Below are 23,669 nucleotides of genomic sequence, written 5' to 3'. Positions count from 1 at the left end.
AACATACAAAGGCAACCAATATTTCGAAGCTGTACCAATAAATGTTGGTTTACTTACATGATTTAAACAGGTATTAAAAACATATATCGACTTCCTGTCATCAATTCAGCACTACTTTGATTTGCCACTTATTGAAAGCAAGTGAACCGCTGGCAACGTTTCTGAGAGAACATTATTAAAATACAGAATCATATGGTTATAAAAAAAAGGCACTTTGATTCACAAAAAAATAAATCATTTTCTCTATATGTAATACAAAAGTGTAAAAATCAATAATGTGTTACCTTTCAATTAGAATGTCAAGATGTATATTCTTCTCATATAATTCACCTATAAACACCTATAAAGTCAAAAATAAATATCTAACATCCCGTTAACTTGGGTTTAATTTGAAAGCAACACAGGAAGTCGTGTTTCGCACATTGCCTAATTTGACTCTCATGCAGCCTTGCAGGCCACTTTCCTCCAGGATGACTGGGAGTGACGCAGGGCATACGGAAAAAACTAGGGCTTGAGGGTAAGGACAGGGAGAACGGCGGTGAAGCTGGAAGGACTGTAGCTTTCATTTCACTGGTTCCAGCCCGATGCACCGCTTTCCCGACTGCACAGAGGACATGAGAGTAACCTATATTTAGGCTTCCTGCGAGAGATAATAATTAGGCATCATCACTTCATCCTTGGGCGGATCAGGTTGGATACACTCCCAGGTAGGCTTCATCGTGCCTTGTTGTGACAGTACTATAGTGGTTGCTCTGATAGGTGGGGTTTATTTACACAATCCATCAGATATCAATGTGAATATTATTTATTTCGGTTGAGTCGCATAAACCCGCATGGACCCTTATTTTTATCAGCTATTATCAATATGCTGTGTGATTGCTTTACCTTAGCCAATTCCTCAAGCTGTACAGTCACGATTCCTTACTACTGTAGATATTTTAAAAAAAACTGCACCCAATTGATAACACGGGACTTGTTTCTCTTTAGGTAGCATTGATCCCCGCCCCTCTAACACGGAAAGCAGCCTAGTCATTCCGTTTTGTTACTGAACACCAAGCTGCAAGTCGCATCCAGTTTGGGGATATTTGGACACCTCTCTCCTATAGAAAGTCTCCATCATGAACTACCTGCGTCGACGACTCTCGGACAGCAATTTCATGTCCAACCTGCCCAATGGCTACATGACCGATCTCCAACGCCCCGACCAGCCGCAAAGCCCCGCAGTGTCGCCCGGCCCGACGGAGAGGCGGCAGTCCCTCAGCCAGTCGCAGCAGCCGCAGCCGCCGCCGCAGCAGCAGCCGCCGCCGCAGCAGCAGCCGCCGCAGCAGCAGCAGCAGCAGCCTGGTGGAGGTGGAGGTGGAGGCTTCTTCTCATCCATATCAAATGCTGTTAAACAGACCACAGCTGCTGCCGCTGCCACCTTATCTGAGGCAGCTGACCGGGCAGGAGTCTCCAGCAGTGCCAAGATGCTCCTGGTTATCGATGACCAGCAGACCGACTGGTAAGTGCAGTGCGCATTGCCTGCACGGTGCCTCATCGTCTAGACCTACATGTGTGGCAGACTGTGGGTTGCAGTGGCCTAACATCTAGAAGGGCTTTATGATTCCCCCAGTGCTGTGAGATATATCACGTGTAACAGCCGTTGGCTTTGCTCAGACCTGATGCACCATGCAGATGTGTTTGTGTATGATATTGCCATGGCAAACGGGAACAGACTGAAGGCAGAGGAGCCATTTTCAATTGAAGATCAGCTGTTGCTAGTGTTGCATTCTGCCATTAAAATGCTTACCATCAGGCCAATGCACGGCTGTGGGCTAATGCCTCAATGATGATGCAGGTATTTTGAAGTGGAGTGGATGTAAGAGCACAAGAAAAATGCATGCATCAGGTTAGTCAAGCCTCATCACCAGTGTGCATTATGCACGCTTGTTGGAGCTCTGCGCAAACAGCCAAGGTGATAAAACACTGCACTCTCGTCCCAAAATGACACCCTAGGTGATAATAAGCTATGCATATCTGTGCATCTTCAAATCAAAACCCTTCCATCTCACAGTACAGAGGCCCTGGGGTCCTCACACTCATGCAGGATATGTTGATATTTATACTTCATAGGGTGGACGTAAAAGGCCAGGTCCAGTATTAATGTCCTTATGTCCAATTCATATCTTCTTGTGCATCAGGTGGTTAAATAATGTTACATAAGCATCTTATTTTAGCCTTCGGGTCTAGTCCTGATAAAATGGAAGCAGTTACAGTCATACCAGCATTCTACATAGTGCCACTAACATATTACGGTACTTTATCTGTGGAGAAATAAAATGTTGCTCCATTGAACTCAGCTTTATTTATGTATTTGACGGTGTTCTCTTTCCTTTTCAGTTCTGAAATGTCCTCCAAATGCTGTAGAAAATGTTGCAAAATTAGCAAAATTAATCTTTTGTGTCTGAATACAGCAATTGGACTCAAATCTTCATTTCACATGCAGGGTGAAGGTCTTCAGAGGAAGAAAGGTCCATAGTGAATTTGACATCAAGGTAGAACAGGTAGGTTTTAGACAACTATTTCCTTACTCTGTGTTAATGTCGATCTTTACTTCTAATTAGGAACTAATAAAATAACTGGACTAGTTCAAATAAACCAACTTTAGTCTTGTGACTAAATGGTGAACTTCAGTTGGAGGGATATTACATAACCTTGCCCATATTGTGCATCATTTGTCTTCCCTTTGATCATATTTTGGTTTCATATCTTTTCTTTCTGAGGCAGTGACATCTCTAAGTCCCCCTGACATATCTTACTAATATGTCAATGCATACTATGTGAACATAACAACAACAGGCTATTACTGTGCTCATAGCCCTTAAAATAACAAATGACCCAGAATAGAGGTACTTAGTTTGTTTAGCATATACCTCGAGAAATCCGTTCTTAATGATGTAATTGTGTGTCTATTGTAATCACTTTTAGAAATAAATGAGTTGTTTGTGTGGTCTAGTCATTTTGGTAAATCTGTGAATAGTAATGTGTAGCCTTACATATTTATTATTATTATTATTATTATTAACAGAGTGGGTGTCAATGGCTACTTATGCTGTGATCCACCAAACAACACTTTGAGGGCACCCTGATAGCTATAAATATCTTTAGGCTTTTTGTTTTTGTCCCTCATGTTGCCCTGGCATTTTCATTTCCCCCCTGTGGCCTCTTAACAGGTGATGAAGTCTGCCATATTATAATTGCACACAACTCATGTGGAATAGGTGATATGTCACTGTCCTGCTGCTGTGATCATGACTTTAATTCTTTTTTTTAGGCAGAATTCTCTGAAATCAGCCTGGTGGTGAATTCCACAGGCACTTACAATGTGGACATTGATGCAATCAGGAATGGGCATAAGGTTACTAAGTAAGTACCCTGCAAAATATTTCTAGTGAAGAAAGTTTGCTTCTGCAAACCTGAGGTTATGTTGAAATCTGCTGAAATTCCACTCGACCATGAATGGAAGTGCCTCATGACTGTTCAGTTTGTCTTGCAATGCAGTTTAATATTTTGCTAATGTCCTGTCTCCCAGATCCTTGAAGCCAGACTTTGTGCTGATCAGACAGCATGCCTTCAGCATGGACAAGAATGGAGACCACCGGAACATAGTGATTGGACTGCAGTATGCTGGACTGCCAAGTGTTAACTCTTTGCACTCTGTCTACAATTTCTGTGACAAACCATGGGTGGCAAGTATTATTTATCAATTTATTTTGAAACCATATGACACAATTTTATCTGCATAAACATATGAAAGCTATATTTTGGAATACAAATGCTTTCTTCTGAACATTTGTGTCCATTTTAGTTCGCTCAGATGTCTAGACTCTCCAAGCAACTGGGCTCAGAGGAGTTTCCTCTCATAGAGCAGGTTTACTACCCAAACCACAAGGAAATGGTGAGTTCTTTGCCATCTGCTCTCCTCTCTCTCCTCCCCACTGATGGGCAATGTCTGAATGCTGAAGCCTAAAAAGACACACACAGACTCACACACAAACCGGTCATCCCTCTGCACAGCCCACTTCACATTATTAGGAGGGTAATTCACATCCCTGTCAATATTCCATCTCATGTAGCAGATTACACCAATCAAATGTGCTGTGGAGTGTTTTTTTTTCCTTACGTTACTTGTAGAAGTTGAGTTTTTCATTATTCGTCTACCAAGTCAGTGACATTACAGTTCTGTCAGAATCTGTTGCTGCAGCGCAGTCATCTCCACCCCTGCAGTCACAGGCGGACAGTGCTGGGCTGTCAATATGAATCAGAATCTCCTGCAGAAATAGAGGAGGGGTGCTGTGTGTCACTTCACATGTGTGTGTGGTAATTCTCTTGTTTCAGATTACCTCGCCCCGCTTTCCTGTCGTGGTAAAGATGGGCCATGCTCACTCAGGAATGGGAAAGGTAGTACTGCTCAAGTATTTACTCAATTCAATGTGAGCACAATATTTATTGGACCAATATATGCCAGTATATTTATATTTTGACCTTTGCTACTCAAGGTGAAAGTGGACAATCAATATGATTTTCAAGATATTGCCAGTGTTGTGGCACTGACCAAGACGTATGCCACATCCGAGCCCTTCATTGATGCAAAGTATGATGTCCGCATCCAGAAGATCGGCAACCATTACAAAGCTTACATGTAAGTTTCAGATTACTGCCAAAAAGCCAACACACATTATTCTAACATTATTATATCATTATTATATCAAATGAAAGTGGTTGAACTACAAAATAAGAACATTCTAATAAACAGGAGAACATCAATTTCTGGCAACTGGAAAACCAACACTGGCTCATCTATGCTGGAGCAGGTGGCCATGTCAGACAAGTAAGAGCTCATAAATGCAGAGGAGATGAGATTGTGAGTCCTATAATGTCTCGCTGTACTATTATAGATCTGTTTAATGTTATTACAGGTACAGAATGTGGGTGGACTCTTGTGCTGATATCTTTGGAGGGTTGGATATCTGTGCTGTGGAGGCTCTACATGGTAAAGATGGCAAGGACTACATTATAGAGGTACTAAAAGGCAGCATAATCATATCAATGGAATATTTGTCTCTGATCATAAGAGAAATATATTAAATCCATCATATGTGGATTTTTAGGTTGATGACTGTTCGATGCCACTGATTGGAGACCAGCAGGACGAGGACCGTGTTCAGATTGCAGAGCTGGTTATTTCTAAGATGAACCAGGCTGTTCCACGCACTTTGAGCTCTTCCACAGCAGGACAGCCTGCACAGGTATTTTACCTGTCTTTATTTTCCACACTTTTATTAGTAATATATGTCAAGTCAGGTCTGTTTTTATTTTGCGTGCACAGTTACATACAGATGATGAGTAAATGCATAGGGACACACAAGCATGTCCATGTTCATGTGGTGCCTAGCCATGCAAACCTTTACATATCAAAGCAAGGACCTTTAAGTGTGGAGGTGTACCTTGACCAAACTCAAGGTAATTGGTGGAACCATTGTAAAAGACACCAAAGTGAAGATCATGGACATGTTACACAAATTGAAAAATTCTGTTTTAGGAATAAAGCATTATTATTGATTCAAAGGATGGAAGCAGTAATATTATTTAGCAAACTGACTAAGGTAATATCTGAAAATAGATGTCTATTTTCTGCCTGTAACAGTACTTCCAGGTGCATTGACTAAGCTGACATATATTTATGAGGCATCAAACCAACTGTTGCAAGGATAGATGGCAGATGGTACAAATAATAAGAGTGTCATCGGGATAAAAGTGGATATTTATGTCACCTGTGTGGCTAATCAAGAGACAAAATGAAAATGAATGGGCCATGCACTGATTGTTTTAACAATCTTTTCCATATTTAGCTCATGTTCTTTCCTTTCTTGAATGCTAAACATTTACTCTCTGCCCTTTTAACCCCTGTATGTTTTGTAGAAAGCAGTTTCTCCTCAGCCTGTCTCACAGCCCAAAGTACCACAGGCTCAACAGCGCCCCTCACCTCAGGGTAAGAACTTTGAAGTTAAATGATACAATTTATTTGTATTTATTTGTTCGTCTTTATTTTTTCTATTGCAAAGGTAGTAGGAAAGTATTTGCTTGTGATTGCTGATTTGTTTTTCTCCTATAGGTGGTCCTCAGCAAAGTCCCCCATCTCAGCAGCGCCCACAGCCTCAAGGACAACCTCCTGCACAGCAATCTGCTGTGAACCCAGCAACCGGTGACCCCAGTGCTCAGGCTAAGGCTACCCAGGGACCTGCAGCCCAGCCACGGCCACCAGGTCAGGGATCCCCTCAAGGTCAGAGAACTCCTTCTGGTCAGGGCTCTCCTCAGCGAAGCCAGGGAGGTTCACCTCAAGCTCAGAGGCAACAGTCTGTCCCCCTGCAGCAGAAACCTCAACAGAGGCCCGCACAGCCTCCTAGACAGCAGTCATTGGGGGCAGCGCAGCAACAGAGGGCTCCCGGACAGCCAGGTCGCCCTGGAGGACCCACCACCCAGCAGCCCCGACCTGCTGCTCAAGGCCATGGGGGCCCAGGAGGACGACCCCCACTGCAGCAAAAGCCTCAGCCCCCAAACAAGCCCAGTCAGGACAACCCGGCTATGAGCGGTTCTCCACAACTAAAGTAAGTAAGTGTACATGATAAATGATTGTCGATCAGTTTCCTCTAATTGTTTCCTATTTTTTTGCCTGCATTTGGATATGCATGCCACATGGGAAATCTATTCATGCACTTTCTTTGACAAACGTTCCTCTTGAATGTGCATGATTTATTGATTCTTACATTTTTCAGTCCTTCAGCAGCAGTTTCACCAAACACAACATTTCATTATATTACATTAAAACAACAACAAGTTGAAGCTGGTTTGCATTTGTCACATTCCATATTCTAGGACACAGGTTAACACATGTTCAACATTTTAAATCAGTTTTCTCTTTCTATCAGGCATGGATAGAAAAAAAAACGAAATAAATATTTAACTTATTGTTGAACTTTTAGAAGTTGTTTAAAAAAGTGTTTTTTTAATATAAAACTTTTTTCGGTTAATGTTTAGTTACTTTAGCATTACTTTATTACAGAAATATACATTTTGCTTGGCATATCCTGGAAAGTAATTAATTTATCTTTTTTTCTGATTTAAGTCAACATGTAAAGTGAGACAACACTGATAACTCTGAGAAATCTGAACCATTACGATATAGAAAAACTTGAAGCTGAACAAGTACTTTTACATTTCAGCTGTATTTGTTAAACGTTTTTTGCTGCAAAAGAAAATCTGTACTATTGCTTCTATCTTCGTGGTCAATACATTCTCCAGCTGATGACTTTCATAAACAGAGGACTCACATTACCCTGATTTTGGATTATATTAGATTGCATTATTCTCTCTTGAAATAGAGACATACAACACTTGTCATCATATCTTTGCATCCAGAAAAGCAATTCACTATATCATATCAAAGCTACTGTAACTTAAAATAATAAGATAATACTGCATGGCCATATAAAAAGCTTTTATACTTTTTTACTGAGCCTCTTTTCTCCTGCCTCTCTCTCTCTCTCTCTCTCTCTCTCTCTTGCCGTGGGCCATGCCTTTTCATTTCATTGGTTTGCTGCATGACTTTAATAGCCTCTTCCTCTCCTCTATTGCCGTTTTCCTCTCTTTATAGCAAGTCCCAGTCTCTTACCAATACCTTCAACATTCCAGAAACCCCAGCGCCACGAGCCAGCCTTAGCCAGGATGAGGTGAAGGCTGAAACCATACGCAATCTACGCAAATCTTTTGCCAGTCTCTTTTCAGACTGAGACGGCAGAAGCCCCCCTCCTCTCCTCCTAATGACAGACAGATGGACAGGCAAACTGAAGGACAGATTCCCCCAGCGAACTAGGACCAACAGGATCCAATTCATGTACATTGACCATGATATGAAAATGTACACACTTGACACCCACTGCCTAAATAGTTAACACCTTTTAAAATGAACAAAAAGTAGAACACAGTTAATTTAGGCGCTGATATCTGAAACATTCCTTGCCTCGCCTCAAGTTTAAGTAAGTCATCCACTAATTGTTTTCCGCAAACAAATCACAGAACAAAGCCTGTATATGCATGCGCTCACATACACAAAGATAAGAAACTATACAACAAAATACTGCTCCCACTTGTTTGTAGGTGCCGTGAAGTCATTGTGATCTTTATGTTTGCATTTTGGTCGGATAGCCCACCAACTGAATGAATAAAGGGACTGTACAAAAATGATTGGGGACTGGAGGAGTGCTAAAACCAAGGCCTCCAAAGGGTTTTTCAATATTGTCAAAATTATATATTTATTCCAAACATTCAAAATAATGAAAATACAGCTATTCTATTTCTATTTTTAAATATAGAACTTGCTAAAACTTATTATTATTATACCCTCTGCACCCGGCAAAATACATCTCTATGGCACACATGAAAAACATATTTTTAATTTACTATTTACTAACTATTTTATCTATTTTTGTATAATTCATCTCACACAAACAACATAAAACATGACCTAGTGTATAATTATGGGGTAAAATATTAAAAAATAAATCCCCTTCCCTGCTATCCCAAAAAAGTAAGACTACACTCTCCTTAGCAACAATAAAAATTCCAATACCCTTTTATGATACGTCTTCCCCAAAAATATTTTTTGTACAGTCCCAAACACAGCACAGCTGCACACATAGGATGTCCAGAGTTAGTTAATGCTAGCTCTGTTGGAGCTGTTGACCGCTCATGGTGATGTCTTAGCTGCATGTCAACAGGAGGCAATGGCCGCATTTTCCAACCCCTGACATTGGTGCTTGTAACTGTGTCGCACATGTAGTTGAATTAGTTAGTACAGTAACCTTGTAGGTGTTGTGAGGATGTTGTTGCTGCCACTTTGGTTCCCGATTTTTGTCGCACAAGAACAAAAGCCCAAAAGCGCTTCCCCTTAAAAGCATGCCTTACACAGACAAGAACGTCAGATCAAATGGAGTTGTCTCAGGGATTTCCAATTGATTGTGACACTTGTATGTGGGTGAGGGTCTTCCATTGCAGTTTAATTGTGCTTGTTTACTAATAATGAAGGAAAAGCATGCATTTTAATAAGGTAGAATCTTTCTATTATTTCAAATGCATTTGCACACAGAGAATACTGCAAAATTATACTTGAATACAGTAGCACTGACTGATGTATGAAGTCTTTATTTTCAGGTTTATTCGTCTGCCACTTGACAAAGCAACAACTCGGTGTGCCCACAGTGGGGTGCTGCTGTGTGTGTGACAGGTGTGGCACAGAAGGATACAGCATAGGCAGGGCTTGCAACTGTTCAGGTACAGTTAGTGAACAATTGGATTATTTGCAGAAAGTTTAATTTCATATTCCCTCGACTCCAATGCAATGCATTGAAAAAAAAGCTTCTTACTATAATCTAGTTATGGATTTACAGTAAATTAGTAGATTGAGTCAGGTTTATTTTCAGAGTATAGAAATGTTAACCTTTTCTTTGATCAGGCACTAAAATGTCTTCCAGAAGGAGTGCTTTCCATTTGAATGTCAACGTAGTATGGCAATATCATGCTTTTTAGAGAAGACCCAATAGCCCAAAGTATAAAGGAGCCCTGCTTCCCCCTGCAGATTCTTCTTCTTCCTGCTGCCTGTGTTTTGTGTAGCCACAGTGACCCCTTGTGCTCAATGGTGCATAAATGTGTGAATGTCGTTCTGTAACTGGTCAAACCAAATAGATGTGTTGTACAGAGCTCTGAGGGAGGCAGATTGTCCCCTGTATCCCCTGCTGCTATTTGTGCTTGTTGATATTATGTGTGTCTCAAAGTTTGAGTTTCTTTATTCTGTTTTTATTTCAATTTATGGACACGCTTCTTTTTTCCTATGAGGCAGGACTATCTGGGGCTTGTAAGTTTATGTACTAGTGATTCAGAGCTTAATTTTTAAACTTTACAGGGACTCAGTGTCAGTGCATTGCTGTCTGATTTATTATGGTTCAGACCAACGCCAAGAGAATCAGTAAGAGCAGCTTTGTGTAATTGTTACATTGAGTGTGTAATTTATGAAAATGAGCCATCGCAATTAGCATGGATGGTTAACTTTGAAAAATGTCATGCTCAGAGGCCCGTTGGCCATTATAGGACATACCATTTGTCATGGCGCCTCCTGGGAGTGACAGGATGAGTTGTGACAGTGATGCAAAGAAGAAGTTGTATGTATTTATGTTTTTGATATTTACAGATTTTTCTTTTTCTTTTTAAAAGTTTACATTATTTATGGTGGATGTATCTGACTGTGAATGTACATTGATTTCTTTGTGACAGCTGGTTTTATTGTTTTTTTTAAATGCGTTGTATTACATTGTAAAAAGATTACATCTTTACAACTTTTAGTTAAACTGATTGTCAGTTGATGCCTGCCATATTATAAAAAAAACATCATAAATGTAAGTGCAAGAATCAAAAAGTTGAGTTTGTTGTCAATCAAAAATTAGATATTACATAATGTAAATCATGGTGGAATTGAATTAAATGTAAAAAAAAATCAATATTTGATGTTATATGCAATGTAGCTATATTATGTGAACATTTGTATGTTATTAAAACATGCACATGTCTAATAAAGTCTATGACCAACAATGACCCTTTTATTTGTCATTGACTGAATATGGAACAATTAACACAGGGTGTTTCGATTTCAAGTTTCATTTAATTATGTCTGTACATTAAGCATCAGTGTGTTGTAGGTTGTACAGATTGTAAAGCCCTTTAAGACAAAGATTTCTGAAAATAAAACTTTAATGACCTGCCATGACATCCAGATCAAGAAATTGAACGTATCATTTTCGCTTTGGAATTGCCCGTTACCATCCAGGTAGGAGTTGTGCTTGATCTGCTTGTGTTTTGTATTGTGTAGTATAAGAGTAAGTATTTTTAAAAATCTCAAATTTGTGGTCAGGAAGGAGCTAAAAGGACTCTAAAACCTTTTTCAAGCAATATAACATGCTTTGAATGGATGTCAAAAACTGTACACTGACCACATTGTTTGCAGTGTTTTGCAGTTATTGTAATAGCAGTCATACTAATGTGACCACAAGGTGGTGTTGGCCTGCAGTCTGACTACCACAGCCTTCATTCTGCCCAGATTAAACAGGTTATGTAATTAATTTTACAATAGCGTAATAACCCTTTCATGTCTGTTTGATCAGAACTATTCATTACATTTATTTGGAAAATACTGTTTGACCAAAGCAACTTGCAATATGTGAAATCATATTTGATAGGAACGTAAGCTAGATATTTTTAAACTGGAAGGGCATCTCTCTCAAACAACAAGGTCAAATAATTTTCCGTGCTACAATTCTTATTTTATTTTGAGAAGTGAGATGATTTTATTTCACTATTCAGCGATCACACCATTATTATGTTGGTAACATCACAGAGACAAGGTTTTTATTGGCGATTGTCTTCGATAAACGTCAAAGAGGTCTTGTTTTCATTGTGTCTTCTAAAACATGCATTTTAATTACATGATTTTGAGTATCACACAGAAAACACAATTACCAATGTGTGCATACGCCTATTAAACTAAACTAATCGGGCACATATGAACAAATGGCTCGCTGAATACTGCTCCTCATAGTTAAGCCTACCTTTTCTTGTTAGGGTACTGGCCTAATTCATACTGTTTGAGGAAAAAGTCATTTATAATGTTACAATGTCTTTTGGACTTTCATTAGGTCTGCATTTCTGAATGCAGCAGCTGCAGCTGAGAGAGGACAATAGTATTACGCATCCTCTATGCACTGTCTGTGTTTTATTGTATGACTCATTGACTGCATCTAAAGCTGAACCAAATACATCAAAATTAAGATATTTTACTTTCCCTTATCCAACTTTAAAGTGACTTACCATATCTAAATATTTGGCTTGGCTGGTTTTATGCAGTGAGGGAGAAAGCTACATTTTAATCACCAAATGGATCAATTTATTTTTCCCTTGAAAGTTTTCATTGCAGACAAAAGTGTCTGCAGTGCAAAATCCAATTTTGCGGGCAGGATGTTATATGGCAGCTCACTCACAAAAGGTCAGTGTGATTTTATAAGCTGTCGGCCCGTCTGCACTTCTTATCTTGCCGCTCAGTGGGCCATATATACCCTTCTCTCCTAACACATCTAGGTTTGGTTAGCAGTTCAGGACAGACATAACTTCATGTTGAACATGCTCTTGAAGATGATTACATTCTCCTTTTTTGACATAATTTACCCATACCCCTTCACATTTGGATCCTACACTCGCAAAGGAGTTACTTTAGTATAAGAGGACAGCCGGCTGTTACACTATCTGGCAAACTATGCCATCCATTCACAAAAGAACAACAGAAATTGTGATTTTCTCCCACCACAGTCATGCACTTGAGGTGTTGCGTAATCATTCTAATACAACTTCTATGACTTTGCAGGTCACAAACAAAAGATTCAAGGATACTGCCAGCAATAATCTTGCTCTGTTACGGGAGGGGCGCTCACGACTTCTTCTCTGAGCCAGGATATTTCCAGAGCTGACCCATTTTAACAGCCTGGAGAAAGCTGAGAGCACAGGTGCATCTGGATGGATGCAAATGGCAACCGGAATGCGTAAATTACATCCATTAAGTGTCAAAACCGATTTGCACATGTAATTTAAAGGGATGCGCAAACTAAGCAGGATTTGAATGGGAAAGATTCCAGGCTCCGGGGTCATTTGTCTCATTCATTTCAAATACTTGAACTGAGTCATTCTTCTAGGAAAAAGAAAAGCCCACAATTTAGTTGTTTTATTCAGAAATCAGATGGTAGTCTTTGAATAGGAAACAGTGGCTGTTACAGTTATTATACATAGCCCGCCCCGCAGCCTTTCACGATTAGTGCAAGTCAGTACTACTTTGCATTGTGCTGCCGTGGAATGGAGAGCGAGAGATATCCATATTTAGAAGGACCTCATTGATTCTTCCTAACCAAGGCACAAAAGATTTGTTGTCTGTCCAGTCTTGAATAGTGGGATCTTAATGACAGCCCTGCATTGTAAAACCTCCTGCTGGCCTCAATCGTGGTTTGAAAAATCTGATGAAACTCTCTAAATGTAATATAACTGCATTCTGTTGCCATGTCGTTACATAACAATATCCTAGTGACAATGCACAGCCACAAATAATTCACACCATCAGGAGGCCTTGGAAAGAAACTGCACCCACTGAGAGGCCTGTCTCTTCAGTCTAAATGTGTTTCCCCTTTAATAAACGTGCACACATGACTGAGTGATTCCTTAGCCAAAAAGCAGATGATGAAGGATGAGAGGAGTGTGTCGTAAAGATTTAATTAAGACTCACCATGGGATGTCTTACTGTGACTCCAGAGACCAGGACAGAGGAGTTTGTGTTTGCTCAATGCAGCTGTGAATAATATCTACACTATTCTTACTTTGACCTACATGTACCGAGAGGAGGATCTGCCCACACCGGTCTTTCTTCCTGTGTTATTTTTACCATGGGGCAGCCACAGGGGGCCTCCGTATGTTATACCTTATATGTTAACTTTAAATTGTCAATCTCTGCTAGAGATAATCTGGGCCAGCCGAGATATTGACACTGTATGTTTTCCACCGAACGTGCATCACTGTGAAACTGCACTGCTCAATCCCTCCTGCGGTGCAGATTGTTGAAGGTTTACAAGCAGTGTTCACCTCCCTTCATCCTCGTGACGCACATTTTTATGGTCTCCATGGAAGACTCCTATCAGCACTTTACTTCATTCCCTTTGAAATCAATTCAGTCTCTTTTGCTCCTACTCAGTGTGGGTTACCGTGGATACCGCTCCCAAATGGTTTGGCTTGTACATGAATTTGTTTATTTGTGCTACTTGCAGTGGATATGAATGTTCTTTTTGTGTGCAGCCAAAGTAAACATAAGTTGCTAATTAAGAATGAGAAATTACATTGTTATTCTATTCAATTATATTCTATTATTCAGTGATTTTTTGCAAACATTTGCCTCCTTTACAACATGCAGTAACTACATGAGCACACTAGTAAGAATGTCTCTAACTCAAGTGCACTCTGGAAAGGCCTTAAAATCCGTTGAATATAATCTAGTCTGATCCACCAGGAATCAAAGCTATGCTGGCTAAAGCTATTCTTCGATTGAGCCAAGAGAGCATCTAAATACTTCACTTTGCTGCATCTAAATCCTCAAAGAAACACGTGGTCTGAGTGGCATGTGCTGTATATGGACTGCCACAACTGTAAATCATGTCTAGGGCAAGAAAGTTGGGAAGAGAGGATTGAGTGGATTAATTTGTTGAGAATTTAATCTGGGTTCATTCGGGATTAAGGGAAGACTGGGTGCATCTCCCCAGAGTCTTCAAATTCACAGCTGCTGCATTTCACTCATCTCTGAGGCCACAGAGAGTATCTACATATTTTATTCAAGACATGTAAATGTCCTGGAAGATTTTTCTGACATTTGTCTATCCAAGAGGTCATATTCTGGTTGTGTGAAATATTAACCACTGCAAGGGCCGCGGACAACGTTCCTAGCTGCCCTGGGGATTCCTTGTGAAACATTTCTGTCTAATATGTTTTCCTTGTTTCCTCTGACATGTCATTACAGTCTACAATAAGTCACGCTGAGAGTTGCTTTGTATTAGCCTGCCATACTGGCTATTTTGGGCTGGCATCCCTGCATTTCTTATGCAATTCCCTTTAATGGTAACACAAAAATCCAAAATAAACTTTGTAGAGAGTAATTGAATCTTACATGGAGTTAATTGGAGGCAGCTGTAGAACTGGAGGTTGTTTACTGTGTCAGTATGGCTGCGGAACGACAACAAAGCAGAATGTCCAGATTCTTCCTTATGGCTCATTATGGCTGATATGTCAGAGCAGCATGCAAGCTTGTTGGAGCAGTGGAGCCGGAGTGAAGCAGGGTTCTGCATTAATGTCGTTACTTTGTGGTGGTATAAACCTGATTGATCCCTGTCAGAGGGGCCTCTAATCAACAGAGGGCCATTGATTTCCTCTCCACAGAGCCTACAAGGTGCCTAAGACACCTGCTAGCAGCCAGCTGACAGACACTTATGTCTACTAACCAACAGCTGACACAAACTGATGCCAATGCACTGTGTTTGAGAGGGTGAGTCACACATACTCAGATAGATCCCACTCTCAGGGATGTTGGATGCCACACAATGTGAGATCTACTGTTCTGTCATTCTGAATCATATCTCATACACGTGGTATACCACAGATGGAGTCTCGGTTAGCCGTGGTGTTTTGTAACCAAGATGCATGCAGGAAAAGTACAGATAGAAACCTGGTGATCATCTACTGTGTACAAGCAGTGTGAATATGTGTTTCCTGTAACAAAATGAGCCCTTTCAATGCTAAACATCATTGTGATCTTCAGCCCCATCAGCACAGTTTGTCTGTAGTGATTTGTATCTTCTGTGAGATTGCTTCAATAAGCAGTTTTCCAGCGACATGCTCCCCGGCTGGGGCTCACAGCCAGCTGTTCCCATCATCAATTCAGACAATGCACAAGGCTGTGGCGACGTGAGACTTTGGGGCAGATGTGTGTGGCACATAGCAAGCTAAGGAAGGCATAATGCTTATTTTGAATCTTGCAAGATTGCAAACAACAAAAAACGTGGTGTTGTATCACAATACTGTTGTGTCATTGAATATTTTATTCCCACAGTACAAGAGAGTACAAGAGAACATTTTCAGTGCCAATACAACGTATGTACAATCTGGTTTTGAGGTGTTGGTCGAATAAAACAGATACAAAAGAAAATAAGTGGTGGATAATGGATCATGAAAACAATCCGCAGCCTTAGATGACACATCAATCACCCATCAAGGCAACAAAGATATAGTGGCACAGGACATATTTTTCTCATCACCATGTATAATGCATGTGCAACAGTGTGGGAGGAATATCAGAAGTGACCAGTCAAGTGTAGAAGATGCCTCATTTTGCAGGCAGCAGGCTGTCTGCAAACATTCTAAAAATGTAAATGTCAGAACCGCTTTGCCTCGTGATGAAGAAAGTTGATTACGAAGCACCTCACATTGCAGGAGGACCAAGCACACAGCAGTTCCCCCGGAAATGCCCATGCACGAGTCCTCGGGGCTCCATGTTCCGAGATGAACGGAGAGACTGCATTGCTGTTCCGAGACTGATCACGCACCCCAGCCTCTTCCAACACCCCGAACCCCTCCTCCCTCCCTCCCCATAAAAACACGCACAACCACGCCTCCAGAGGCACGCGCACAAGCGTAGGCTCAGACACACCTCCTCTTTCCCCTCCATCACACACAAACACACGCACACGCACACACACACGCACACACTCACGCACAGACCATAAGCGACTCCGAGAGCATCGCCGGGTGAAGTAAACAACATGTAAGGCAGCATGAAGGACGAGTGCTCGGCTCCGGGAGGCTCACGGCTGGTGCAGTGGAGCTGCACCTCGCGGAGAACAGGCTGCCGCTTCACCATGTTCACCGCAGCCGATCTACTCAATGGCGAGACGGTAAGGCAAATTCACTCGCGAAATCTCTCCTTTCCAAACTTAGCCAAACCCATCTCCCCCCTTTCTCCGCCCTGGTTTGAACCCGTTGCTTTTTTGATGATGTGCAAATGATGTCATTCCCGGCTCAAAGGCATTAGGTCAGCCACAGAGGATGGAGGGCCGTTCGTGCTGCAGCACCAACCTAAAAAAGGCTGTCGAAGTGCGTGAGTTGGTAACGCTGGGGCTCAATGCGCCTCGGTATGGCCCCATGGGGAGGTTTCAGGCGAATCTGCATCACATTTGTTATTGTGGTACAATAGTAACGTCGGCAGAATACAGTTGCAGTTTTTAGTTACAAACTGCCAAGCAAATGAATATGAGCTCAATGAATATTAAACTGCACCATAACCTCGTGCAAGAAAAATACAAGCTGGCACAGGAAAACACAGCCTTTGGCTCTATGAAGAAACTAGTATAGCAATATCATTGGTGTATCTTTTGATATAAGCTCAATATAAAGTTGCACTTGTGTGTCACAGATGGATGTTGCCCACACAGACAATATTAAAGCAATTCATAGGGAATGAGAGTCCATTTTTTTTTTCAGACTGAAATTGTTCCCTGAGTGTGCAACTCCAGCAGTGTTGGATGGTTTCTTTGCTGTGTGCTGTAGCCATGGAGACAGTATGTGGCATGCGGCTTTACTCTGCAGGAAAGTCGAGTCCCTTTATTCAAGAACATCCTGAGGATGAGTAGAAGAAGGAATACATGCACCCTGTCCTAGATCAGTAACATATTACCACTTTACTTGATTTCCACATGGACTTAAAAGTGTTTCGGAGGTGATCAGAAGTGATGTCAACAGTTACATAGACCTACTTAATTAACTCTGTTATTATATTAATCTCTTATGGCATTTTGTTGCATTACTATTGAAACTTGTACAGCTGCTTTGCAGGATACTGTGAAAATACTATTCACAGTACTGAAAATATCCTCGATGGACTGGCGGCCCGTCCAGGGTGTCCCCTGCCTTCGCCCTATGTCAGCTGGGATAGGCTCCAGCGCCCCCGCGACCCTAATGAGGATAAGCGGTATTGAAAATGGATGGATGGATGGAGTACTGAAAATATTGTGAATTTAGCAACATAATTTAATACAACGTGGAGCTTTGTATCCACTGATGTATTAAAGCTATTGCTGTTTGAGGACAGATAGATTGTGGTAGTGAACTTCTCACTGAATGTTCAGCCTTCACATCATGCCCCCTATTGAGCATATTTATTATGCTGTGTGATAGAATGTCTCAGTCTCATCAAGGTCCTTGACATGTTGCTGATACTTCACCTCATTAATTTAAACCTAGAAGAATAGGAAGATGCTGGTAAGAAAGTAAGATTGGTTTAAGGAACCGTTTCACAATTTAGTGGCATGCAGTTTAAACTTCAGTACCCATCCCATCATCATTTACATATTCTTCACTGATGGGATATTGATACGGAATTTATTTATTTTGGCAGATGGTATTCATATTATAATGATGTCAGCCATCAAGTAGAATTAGTGACCATTATTCCCAACAGTGATATAATAGCTGATATTAGTACAGAATGTAGACTGCATTTTTAAGAACAACAGACTTTTGGGAAAATATTTTTTCTCCAGGATTTAACAAAATTGGGAAATGTGTTCTTAAACTACAATTGAGTTCCTTTTATAGATTGTTCTCCAATTGTTGGATTTAGCAAGTCAAATTGAGGTCTTTAATTACTTGTGCAGCTAAAACACTGGCACTATAAGATGACGTCTAAAGTATTTATTACTACGTCATGAAATTGGACAAAATGCATGATACATCTAAAGAAAAGTAAATCAAATTGATTATCCTAAATTAAGACGATCTATCTTGCCAAATTATCTGTGATCTGGTTTTCATTTGCAATGTTTTTCAATCATGCATATGAATCATGCATATCAAAAACAGTGTTTTGAAATTAAATAAAGAACACTTGCGTACAACTAGATGCTGTGTTTATTTTTTTATTAAGATTAGCAAAATAGACGCAGGTATCTTATAATATGTATTTGAAACAAACATGTATAAGGAACGAGACAAAGCAGCGAATATAAATTGTTGCTTTGTCTGTCACGGTTGTCATGTGTGAAAGGACGTGATATTTAGGTGTGTTGTGGAGAAATGACAGGGGGATGGCTGGTCAGTCCTCTCTCATCACGATAAACAGATGGTAACTCAGCATTAGCTTGTGGGTGGGTGCCAACAAGGAAGCCCATGTGTATATCACACATAAATCTATTGTTGAAATGAAATAATCTTGTTCCAGAAAATATTCAACGCCCTTAAAAAAATACTCTATGTTTAAGCACATATTATTCATTCATAAGATGTGAATAATTCAAACAGTGGGAAACAGAAAGGCTTTTTTTTGCAATTCCGTTTTAAAAACATTGTAAAAACAAGTATAGCCATGGCTATATAATAATAAATAAGTGCACTTATTTATTATTATTTTTACATTTTGAGCTGTCTAATATGTACTGTAATTTGTCATAGATCACAGGATAGAATGGTAAACCATGATATGCTGCAGTTATGCAGTAAGAGGAATATGAATTTGTCCCAGATCATATTTTCATTAGAAATGGCTTAAATATTATTGTCTACAAACAATATACAATTCTACCAGAGTAGATAATAGGATAATGTGTAGTTCATTAGTTAAATTATAGAATTTTAGAGTACAGTGTCTCCAATCTAATTAAAGGTCATGTCTTGTCATTTTCTGTGGTATGATTACATACAAGCTGCCCTCTCATATATGCTAAATTATCTCATGAGATATAATCTACCACATCTGTTAAATACTACCATCATTGCAGGCTTCTGTATCAGGGGGTAAGTTTGTTGTTGTACACATTCACCTCACTGATTTAGCTTTATATATGCTTTTAAATAAAACATATTACAATTATTTCAAACGGTTTAAAAAGATTTGGTTCACAGACTAATTAAACATATGCTGATCCTACTATTGCCATAAACAACTCACTGTACATTTAAATTGCATTGAAGGGTATTTGTTTTCTTCTCTTTCCTCAGGCTGTGTTGATCTTGAATCACACTGAATGGAGAGCATTGAAGTTCTTTTAAGATGACACGAACGCATCCCCCTGATATACTGGCATCAACTCTATATCGGGACTTTACTCTAAATCCCATCAGCGACCACTCCATTTCTCTCCACTCCTCCCGACAATGTGACTTGAAAATGATAGACAAACCAGAAATCATCAACAAAAGACACTGCCGTAGCTTTGACTTCATTGAGTCACTCGATGACCCACAGTCCCTCTCTTCCTCAATGGAGTACCCTTACAAGAAGGCTGAGCATCAGACATTAAACAAAGATCTAATGTGGAATGGACTAGATCAACCAGGGCACCTTCGCTTTTCCTCTCCCGATCTGTTCAACACCAGACAGTTCCAGCAGCACACCACCCAGGATAAAACCAGCCATCTTGCATGGTCAGACTCTAAAAAGAGAACAAGATCTAGAAGCGCTCCAAGAATTAAGTCCACCCTCACTCCTGTGCCCATCTCAGTGTCCCCTCCAGGAGCCAGGAAGGGGAGGGATGTGCCTCAGGCTGCGTCAGATACCTTCAGGACTTCTGAAACACATAGAGAATCCTACTCCTCAAACAAGGCTTTTTTGAATGAAGTGCATCCTATCAAACTGCAGCCTCAGTCTCCCCTCTATGTCTCAGACTGTTTTGAGGAGGGTAAACCAGATAAACCAGCCATAACCCCTCATGTCAGGTGCCGTGTTGACATTAAACCAGATGCTGCTGTACTGCAGCACACATCGAGGCAGGTTCCCAATGTACGAACTGAGCCTCTTTGGCAGCGATACTCCCAGGCTGGTAGCAGTAGGGGTTTGTATGTACCTCGACATATTATGTCCTCACCAACGCCTACTCCGAGTGAATGCTACAGTGGAGATTTTAGAGAAGGATACAACTATACCACCAACATGTCTCCAATTTCATACCAGCATCTAGACATGCACAGAATGCCATCACCAACAGCACCATATCTGAGTCAAGAACAAAGAGCTTACTCAAATCCTAACATACCAACCAAGTTTTTCTATACAGAGGACCCAGTTCGGTATCAAGTCCATCCCTATTCTAGAGCATACGTTCAGGATGACCGGTCCAGTCTAACCAGCCATGGTAGTACGATGACTAGTCAGTATGATCCAAGGAATCGATGGGTACACACCCTTCCTGTCAGGTCGTATTACACAGAAAACTTTTCCAACAGAGAGCCAGCACATTCTGTATATAGTCGGCCTTGCTCCACCAGTGAGGCAGGATCATACTTTTCTCAAACTCCACTGTCTAGATCTTACTATGGAGAGGATAACCGGTCTAATCCATACTATATGAGTAACTCAAGGTTGTTTTATTCCAAACCATGCTCTCCTGAGGAGCAGTACTTTCCATCAAGGCCATACCATACGGAGGGTCGTCGACGCCCTCGTATGTCGCAGGCCTTTTCAGATGACTGGTATCGCTCAAGTATATCTGGTTACTCCAACCAGTCCTCTCAGCACACACCACCAAGAGTAAGGCAAGACCCCAGTACACCCCCGTGGTTTAGTAACAGCTGTGTGGAGACAAGTAGATTAGGAGCAGAGGTCAGAAACCACTCCAAGTCTTGGGACAATATTCTATATCCCCGGCACGAAAGAGAGCAATCAGTGCCTCGTGGTCGAAGCTATGAGAACCTGTTTCACCAAGCAAAGCATGCAGCACCCTCTGACATACAGAGTCAACCTGTTATACTTAACCTCTCAAGTTCACCAAGACGCTATGCTGCCCTTTCACTCTCTGAAAGCTCGTTAGAGAGGGGCTCAAGCAATCCGTGGAGGAATACCAGGAGTGGGCACTGGTATGTAACTCCTGAGATCACCATAACAGATAATGACATATGTGCAGGCAACAGTAAGCGGCGTGATGTGCACTCTGTCAGCTGGGATATGTCGGACGGTGAAAAGATACCATCTTCGAGAGCAATGCATCACAAGCAGCCACAAAATACACAGGACATAACCAAAGAGAGGAAACACAACAACTTCTCCCTCCAGCAGAGTCTAGAGCAACTTGACGAACTCTTAGCTGATTTGGTCGTTGATTACAAACCACCAACTAGCAGAAAGTCAAGCGAGGACCTTTTAGACCAGCTGAAGCAACTCATTACTGCAGATGACGACAAAGACAGAGGATCTTCCGGACTGGAAAACTTAGGATGCCTGAACACACAACTCCCCTCATCTAAATCCAGCCCTGACACAATCAAAGACCCTGATAGTGGGTGTGATGCTTTACAAAGGAGTGCAGAAGAATGTTCTCCAGACCACAGCACAGATGAGGATGACACTATGGTGTGCGCTAACAAGAAGTGCAACCGCATTGAGAGTATGTTCAACGCCTGCTTGTACTTTAAGTCATGTCACAGTTGCTACACATTTTACTGCTCACGAAACTGTCGCAGGGATGACTGGGAGATCCATAAAGAGACCTGTCTTTACAGCCGTGTGAACAGTGTGTGCCGACACACTCTGAAGTTTTGCAGAGAGAATACAGGGATCCACAAAGCCTTCTCCCGCGTTGCTAAAGCTGGCTATCTTTCCCGAGGGAGAGGCGTTCTCTTTCTGGGTTTTGCTAATCCGGAGACAGTTGACAACTTCCTCCGAATTGGACTCGAGAGCCTCCTCATGTCTCCCACATACCTGTCTCTCAGAGAGCTGGATGGATTCAAGGACAACCTTGGCGAATACTGCAAGGACCTGCAGCAGGCAGGTAACGAGTATGACCCCAATGAATGTTTTCTTCTAAATGTATCCGTAGCTGTTGGTGAACTAGTGCCTAACAGACCTTCACCAAGAGTCCCAGCACCAACAGTTCGAAAATATGCAAAGGTGTCCTTGGCCTCCTCAAGCCCTGACAAAAAGGTACTCAGGAAGGATAGTGAAATGGAAACTCTCATTCTCACTCCGCCTCCTGGCACACCGGACATTGACAAGGAGGGAGAGGAGGGCAGGAAAGCCAGAGAGGTGTGCTTTGTCAATATCCAGCGTAAGCTCAGGACCAGGGGAGTCTTCCTTCGTCATGAGTACCCCAACATCTATAATCAGCTGTGTGAGTTTGTGGAGAGCAACAACAGGTTCACTCCAACTACAATTTACCCAATAGATAGGAGAACAGGGAAACAGTTCATGTGCATGATCATGGCTGCGTCCGAGCCAAGAACACTGGACTGGGTTGGTACCCCTCATCTCTTGGATGATATTATATAAGACAGCACTAAATAGTTATGATAATGATGTCAGCTACACTAAATGTACAAACTGTAAATACATAGTTTAGCTAATTGAACATTAATATGGAAATCTGTGCATATTTGACAAATCTCTCCTATTGTCTCTCTATTTCTCTCTGTTGTCACACACACACACACACACAAACACACACACACACACACACACACACTCACACAAAGACGCACACACATACTGTATATACTCACACTTTTAAAGGATGCTCTATGTTGTTTTTGGCTTGTTTTGATCCTCTTGCATTCAGAAGAGTTAATAACCTGCATGTAGACTAGTCACAAGTTATCGAGGTGTTTAAGACGTGAACATGTATGATCCGGGCAGTTTCTGCAGATAATGTATGAAGCACACAATATTTATGAAATAAGCATTGCATTGCCACCACATAATAGTAGACACAGGTCTCATGTTGTAACAATTGTCCATTATTGATTTCTCCAACAAATGTTATATCAAAAATGTATATTATAACTTGTGACAGTGGTTGTAATATTACAACTGTTTATTTGTACTTAAGTATTATTTTCTAAGTATATTGTAGTTGTGTGGGTACGTTTTGATTTGCCATGTTAATTATTGTTTGATAGACCAAGAAGTACAATCAAACCACCTATTTGTTTCCCACTTGATTAAGAATTTTAGTTGGAGCTTATATCAT

General features: G+C 41.0%; 2 protein-coding genes across 3 annotated transcripts; both read left to right on the top strand.

Annotated features, from left to right (window-relative positions):
• The first annotated feature begins 1,118 nt into the window (after positions 1-1,118).
• On the top strand, positions 1,119-7,829 carry syn1 (synapsin I). 2 transcript variants are annotated; one of them, XM_034542699.1, is made up of 13 exons: positions 1,119-1,501; positions 2,486-2,543; positions 3,314-3,405; positions 3,572-3,728; positions 3,848-3,937; positions 4,378-4,440; positions 4,539-4,681; positions 4,796-4,870; positions 4,959-5,061; positions 5,151-5,288; positions 5,962-6,031; positions 6,155-6,647; positions 7,694-7,829. In XM_034542699.1, the coding sequence occupies exons 1-13, from the start codon at positions 1,119-1,121 to the stop codon at positions 7,827-7,829; spliced, it is 2,001 nt and encodes a 666-aa protein (XP_034398590.1). The 2 variants fall into 2 exon arrangements, with proteins under 2 accessions (XP_034398590.1, XP_034398591.1); XM_034542700.1 differs by having other exon boundaries at positions 7,732-7,759.
• An 8,722-nt stretch (positions 7,830-16,551) lies between these two features.
• On the top strand, positions 16,552-22,972 carry unm_hu7912 (un-named hu7912). Its single transcript, XM_034542210.1, has 2 exons — positions 16,552-16,613; positions 19,711-22,972. Exon 2 carries the CDS (start codon positions 19,763-19,765, stop codon positions 22,970-22,972), a length of 3,210 nt encoding a protein of 1,069 aa, XP_034398101.1. The 5' UTR covers positions 16,552-16,613; positions 19,711-19,762.
• The last annotated feature ends 697 nt before the right edge of the window (positions 22,973-23,669 follow it).

Source organism: Cyclopterus lumpus, chromosome 9 (genome assembly GCF_009769545.1).
Source record: "Cyclopterus lumpus isolate fCycLum1 chromosome 9, fCycLum1.pri, whole genome shotgun sequence".
NCBI lineage: Eukaryota > Metazoa > Chordata > Actinopteri > Perciformes > Cyclopteridae > Cyclopterus > Cyclopterus lumpus.
Note: the sequence above shows the minus strand (reverse complement) of the source record. Positions and strands in the feature narration are given on the sequence as shown.

Coding starts and splice junctions, on each gene's coding strand:
- syn1 (XM_034542699.1), top strand. CDS start 1,119: ATGAACTACCTGCGTCGACGACTCTCGGACAGCAATTTCATGTCCAAC. Junction 4,441..4,538: donor CTCACTCAGGAATGGGAAAG/GTAGTACTGCTC, acceptor TTGCTACTCAAG/GTGAAAGTGGACAATCAATA. Junction 5,062..5,150: donor GCAAGGACTACATTATAGAG/GTACTAAAAGGC, acceptor GTGGATTTTTAG/GTTGATGACTGTTCGATGCC.
- unm_hu7912 (XM_034542210.1), top strand. CDS start 19,763: ATGACACGAACGCATCCCCCTGATATACTGGCATCAACTCTATATCGG.